This window comes from Dreissena polymorpha, chromosome 10, assembly GCF_020536995.1.
Source record: "Dreissena polymorpha isolate Duluth1 chromosome 10, UMN_Dpol_1.0, whole genome shotgun sequence".
Lineage (NCBI taxonomy): Eukaryota > Metazoa > Mollusca > Bivalvia > Myida > Dreissenidae > Dreissena > Dreissena polymorpha.
Window position 1 is genome coordinate 78,972,449 of NC_068364.1, and position 6,787 is coordinate 78,979,235.

A 6,787-nucleotide genomic window follows, 5' to 3' on the forward strand; every position below is an offset into this window, starting at 1 on the left:
TCTTTGTCGCGTTACAAGATGGCGGATGTCTAACGCTGTTTGTGAAGTGACGTCACAATGTTTATTTGAGCGCGTGCCCGTTCCCACAAAAAAAGTTTAAACACAAAATACTCGAAAACTTGATTTTTGCCAGGTATAACGCCTACGCCAACAGGTAGATCGCACTCTGATCCATATACACGTCAAATTTCAGCAAACGTGTTCGGCCAGTTTTCAAGACTCCCAAATCGCGGCTATATGCGCCAGCTTAACGAAACTTAGCCCCCTTTATCATTCGTTCGAATGAACGTCATCAATGATGACGTCCAATACATCACTCATTCCATACTAGAGTTGCGACACCTTAAGGGTTTCGCGGGATGGAATGAGTGGAGAGTTCAAATCAAATTGAAAATCGATTATTTCAAAATAAAAAATTGGTACGAAAAAATATGTGGGCAGTGGGTACGAAAAAAAAAAATTGGGGTAAGAAAACAAATTTGAGTACGAAAAAAAAGGGTACGAACAAAATAAAGGTACGAAAAACTATTTGGGTACGAAAAAAATGGGTACAAATAAAAAATTAGGTACGAACAAATTTGTGTACGAAAAAAATTTCAGTACGAACAAATGGGTACGAAAAAATTTGGGTACGAACAAATTTGTGTACGAAGAAATAATGGTTACGAACATAATATGGGCAGGAAAAAAAACTAATTTGGTTACGAAAACAAATTAGAGTACGAAAAAATAAAGGAAACAAAAAAAATTAGGGTACGAAAACTATTTGGGTACGAAAAAAATGGGTACAAAAAAAAAATTTGGGTACGAAAAAATCTGGGTAGGAAACAAATTTGGGTATTAAAAAAATGGGTACGAATTTTTTTATTTGGGTACGAAAAAAATGGGTATGAAAAAAAAATTGGGTACGAACAAATTTGGGTACGAAAAAGATTGGTACGAAAAAATAAATGGGTACGAACAAATTTGGGTACGAAAAACATTTGGGTACGAAAAAAATGGGTACAAAAAAAAAAATTGGGTACGAAAACAATTGGGAACAAAAAACATTTGGGTACGAAAAAATGGGTACGAAAAAAAAATTGTTACGAAAAAAAATTTGGTACGAACAAAAATTTAGGTACGAAAAAAATGGGTACGAAAAAAATTGGGCACGAAAAAAAAGGGGTACGAAAAAAATGATTACGAAAATCGAAAAATTGGGTTATGAAAAATCTAATTTGAATTGTCTAGCCCGTGAATTGTCTCCTGGGGGTGAATTGTCTTGGGGTTGCTATTAAGGCTACATGTACTTCCGGCCAAGCCACGTGTTTATAGCGATTGCGCAATAAAAAACACCACTTTTTCGTGATTTAATCAAAAACTAGATTTTTCACAGTAATAACGAATACGCCAACAGGTAGATCGCGTTATATGTACAGTTAATGGAAAATTTCATAGGGCCATACATTGTAACTCTGTGAAAAATCATCTGACCAGAACCGGCTGATAATAAGCATGTCTCCTCTTGGTAGTGAAGCTTCCCATTAAGTTTAATTGAATTCCAGTCATTAGTTGCTGAGAAATAGCCCGGACAAAAATTGTGCACGGACGGACAGACGAAGCGGCGACTATATGCTCCCCCCTTAAAAAATTTGGGGAGAGCATAATAAAAAAGTTGTGGCAATTTAAAAGTGGTACGCAAACTTTAAAATAGATTTATCAATTATATGCTTATTCTTAGTGAAAAAAAGGCCATTATTGTTACAAAATGCTTGATACAGTTATCTGCTTTTGTTTATACATTGGGGTCATGTTGGTTAAGAAGCAAAATACATGTATGAAAGCAATATGTCAATGGACATAGGAAATATATTCGAGGTAGTACGCAAACATTCCAATGCGCGCACCTACGCCGGGGTGAGTAGGATAGGTCCACTATATATATTTCATATATAATAGTCGAGCTAAAAAGTAAATATACTATAAACAACAAGCTTACCTCAATCACAATTTTAATGCAATACAGTTAAACAACAAGGGACAAAATTGTCACAAAACCAGGTTTTCATTGTGAAAAAAAAATCTGATAAAGGGAGAAAACTCAAACTGAACTTTTGAAATGACCAAAAAAAATTAACCCCCTTTGTAAGTTTTTTTTTTTTTTTAAATCTATTTTTAGTCGTGGCGACCTTGACATTGGAGATATTGACGTGATTCTTTCGTGGGACACACCGTCCCATGATGGTGAACAAATGTGCCAAATGATTTTAAAATCTCACAATGAATGACATAGTTATGGCCAGGACAAGCTCATTTATGGCCATTTTTGACCTTTGAACTCAAAGTGTGACCTTGACCTTGGAGATATCGACGTAATTATTTCGCGCGACACACCGTCCAATGATGGTGAACAAATGTGCCAAATGATTTTAAAATCTGACAATGAACGACATAGTTATGGCCCGGACAAGCTTATTCCGCCAGCCCGCCAGCCCGCCAGCCAGCCAGCCAGCCCGCCCGCATTCGCCAATCTAATAACCAGTTTTTTCCTTCGGAAAACCTGGTTAATAAAGTTACAATGATATGCCAGGGATTGAAACTAATTTTTGCTATTGTGGGCAACCATCTTTAGTATTTTGGTTGCCCAGATAAAGAATAACGAGCCCAGAAATATGAACATGTGAATATTATTATACATTTTTTTAATAAAATAATAGATAATTATATACATTTGCTGACAATACACATGTTCAATGCATGATGTATTATTATGAGCCTAAATTGAGTCATGTCCTATTCCTAAATAATGAATGTTATTTAACTAGTATTGATCCATGGTGATCAATTGTTTTTCAATTTTTATTGCACTGAATTGTTTTAAGATTTAAAAAAAAGAAGTTTACCAACTTTTGAAATTGAGTTGCCCAGGCCAAAATCTACTTGCCCCAGGCTCACGCGAAACCACATATTTCCATCCCTGTATGCTCTTCATTTTCTGATCTTCCATCCCATTCTCAAAATTAATTTTAAAGCACAATATGTTTTAATAACATTTGTATGAATTACTAACCATTATCACCCAAAACACAATTTTACAACGCTGTAATCGTGTCGTAGAGATTTAGTTTACTATTATCAGTGTTCTCTTTAAATACCGTCAGCCAGCGATTCTGCCGGTTACATTTACTCTTACATTTACATGACGGCTTCTTTTCCCAAATATATCAAGTAAATGTCATAAATGCTTTTGTTTTACTGCATAGTTGCCGGCCATATAACTGGTACTCAATTTTCTGGAAAACACTGAATTATGCATGACAAACACACAATACTTAAAATCTTAGATTCGTTTTTAAAATAAATTGACACTTCCAGCTTGTCGCCATTAAAATCCAAAGATTCAAATAATTTTCCACGAGGTACGTCAACAATTGCGTAATCAAATGAATGAAAAATAAAAGTAAAGAAAGCCGGTGTTTACATAAATTCCAGGTTGATAAACACAACAAGGTAAATGTACCTTGTAGTCGGTGAGATATAATAATAATACAGTTAGTAAGGCTCGTACCCTGGGTACGGTAAATATACTAAAACGTACCCAGAAATTTTAACACTAAATCGGGTGTTTTATTGAGTAGATTCTTGGACTCAGAGCCGAATTTTTTACCTTGGAATTTTCGAAGATATCACATCTTCTTCATCAGCTGATCACTGGCTGACTGACGTCACAGTCACATGACCGGTGAAGGGTCACGTGACATGAGGAGACTGTCATAAACCCGGGGTAGCTCGAGTCCCTCGTCCCTGTTAAGTGATGGCCGCCGCTGTTTAATTTCAATTGCTTCTTTCACCTTGCGTTTCCATAGATGTTCTTCGGAGGTGAGTACTTTGGTTTTGTTAGGGTCGATCTTGTGACCTGTTTGTTTACAATGTTCATATATGGCAGAAGAAGTTCGTGTAAGGTGTTCTTTCAATCTAGTGTCTAATTGTCTCGCTGTTTCACCTACATAGTCATTTTTACAGTCCTCACATTGGACATGATAGATCACACCACATTTCTTCATTTTATCTGTTTTGTCTTTAACTTTGGTGAGGTTCTGTCTGATGGAATTGAAAGGTTTGTGGAAGATGTTGGCTCCATGTTTTTTGAATACTCTAGCCAAAACTTCTAAGGTGCCCCTGATATAAGGTATTCCTGCAGTCGGTCTCTTTTGTGTTCCCTTATCTTTGTCTAGTGTTTTCTCTTTCTTTTTGGGTAGTCTGAATATCCAATCCGGGTATCCGTTGGTTCTTAAAGCGGATTTCACATGTTCGATTTCGTCTTTCTGGTCTTTTTCTTTTGTTATTAGGGTTTTGGCTCTGTGTAGTAGGGTACGTACAACTGATCGTTTGTGTTCAAGGTGGTGGTTGGACTGAAAGTATAGATACTGGTCGGTGTGCGTCGGTTTCCTGTAAACCGTGGTTTTCGTCGACCCATCGTCTGCCACGTGAACACATGTGTCCAGGAACGGAATACGGCCTTCTTCCTCCTGCTCTGAAGTGAACTTGATATGTTCGTCTATTGAGTTGATGTGGTCCGTGAATTCTTGGATGTTGTATTCATGGATTTTAGTCATGGTATCATCCACGTACCTCAGCCAGAGGGACGGTGGATTCCTTGCAGTTTCAAATGCCTGCTTCTCAAAAAACTCCATATATAAGTTCGCGACAATTGGCGATACGGGAGAACCCATGGCTGCACCTTGCTTCTGTTGGAAGAATTGTTCATTGTATATGAAGTATGTGCTACTAAGGCAGAGGTCTAACAACTCGGTCACTTGTTCAACACTGAGTTCAGATCGTTCGTTGAGTTTGGTGTCTCCAGCCAATTTGTTCTTGATCACTGTGAGTGCTTTAGGTACTGGAATTGAAGTGAAAAGTGCTGAGACATCATAGGATACCAATTTCGTGCCTTGGGGTACTTCAAGATCCTTGATCTTCTGAACGAAATCCACCGAGTTAACTATGTGGTGTTCCGTTTTACCCGCCAAGGGGCCAATGACCGAAGCAATGTATTTAGCGGTTGCATACAATACGCTTCCTGTGCTCGATACAATTGGTCTTAAAGGAGCATCCTTTTTATGAATTTTGGGTAGTCCATATAATTTTGGGACGTTTTCTGATGTGGGATATAGTTGATGGTACAGTTTATCTGAGATAAGATTTTCCTTCTTCCATTTCTTTAAGATGTTAACCAATCTAGTTTTCACTTGCCTGGTTGGGTCCTTTTTCAGTGGTTCATAGGTATCCCTGTCGCTCGTGAGCTTATCCATCTTGGCTACATACTCAGTTTTGTTCATCACAACCGTAGTACGACCCTTATCGGCAGGTAGAATTACAATGTCTTTCCGTTTACCTAAGTCACGCAAGGCATCTCTTTCCTTGGTGGTGATGTTGCTTTTAGGTTTGGTGGCACTTTTTAGAATCTTTACAACTTCTCCCCTTAAACTTTCAGCGGCCGATTTATCCTCTAATTGGTAGCAAACCTGTTCTGTGGAAGCGATGATTTCATTTATGGGGATGGTTGGAGGGGTAACACAAAAGTTCATACCTTTCTTTAACACTGATGTTTCATCCAGTGACAACGGCCTGTCCGATAAATTGACGACCCATTTGTCAGTGTTAATCAAGTCCCTTTCTGTTCCTCATGTCACGTGACCCTTCACCGGTCATGTGACTGTGACGTCAGTCAGCCAGTGATCAGCTGATGAAGAACATGTGATATCTTCGAAAATTCCAAGGTAAAAAATTCGGCTCTGAGTCCAAGAATCTACTCAATAATGCATCAACCAGAGCAGAGAAACCTCCACGAGCGTAAATCGGTTGTTGTCGGGTATTTTGTAAAAATTAATTATGTTTACATTTATGTCAATTTTCTGTTCAATGGCATTTATATTATCAAAACTCATTGTTAAAATCAATGATGTGATTTAATTTTAAATCTTAAATTGTTTAAAGTCGCGTCATTGTATGACGTCGTCAAGTATAATATTTTCCGCGACATCGCACGCTCACTTTTTACCGTCATAGATTTTTTTAAAGAAACATTATTTGGTTTGCAAGGTCCGTTAAATGGGGAACACCATATTCGGTATTTATATTATGTTTTAACAATTAATTCATGCTGTGTAATAAATATTGTATAAGATATTTCGATATTGATTGAAAATGTTTCAAATTGTTATTTATGAAACCTCTTATTCTAATGAGTGTATGCTATTATATTATACTTTGAAAAGCATATCTGTTGTACTATAATCTTATTATTCATTTTTTATTGTTAATTTCATTTATTGTAGAGAATCGTCAATGTTACATCTAGGCGCCAATGCTTGTCGTCAGTGTTAGTCGTAAATGCTTGTGATCATTGTCGTCAATGTTAGTCGTCAATCCTTATCGTCATTATACATGAAGGAAATAAAAGCAGAAACAGAGACATATTCTTGATTACTTGCTTATTCCTACGGCGTCCTCTCAACACTCAAACTAAAAAGCATGTTGATGCAGATTTTTTAAAAGAGAAGGTTGTTTAAGGTAAACAAAATTGTTTTACGTTATCGGTAGCATGTTTAACGACATCAGATTTTTGGCGGATATACAACTCGGATACAATCTAATATTTGCGGGTATGTTTAAGTTTATTTACCGTACCCGGGGAACATGTAAGTAAAGTTAAGAGTATCCAGGGTACATGTACCGGTAAGTAGTACCCGAGCCGAGAATGACCAATCGAGCCTTAGTAAGTGATTGATGGTGTATGGGATAA

The 6,787-nt window shown here is 37.1% G+C and overlaps 1 protein-coding gene across 1 annotated transcript; it reads right to left on the reverse strand.

Annotated features, from left to right (window-relative positions):
• Window positions 1–3,713: 3,713 nt before the first annotated feature.
• LOC127849264 (uncharacterized) lies at window positions 3,714–5,570 on the reverse strand. Its single transcript, XM_052381983.1, has one exon. It carries the CDS (start codon window positions 5,568–5,570, stop codon window positions 3,714–3,716), a length of 1,857 nt encoding a protein of 618 aa, XP_052237943.1.
• Window positions 5,571–6,787: the final 1,217 nt, after the last annotated feature.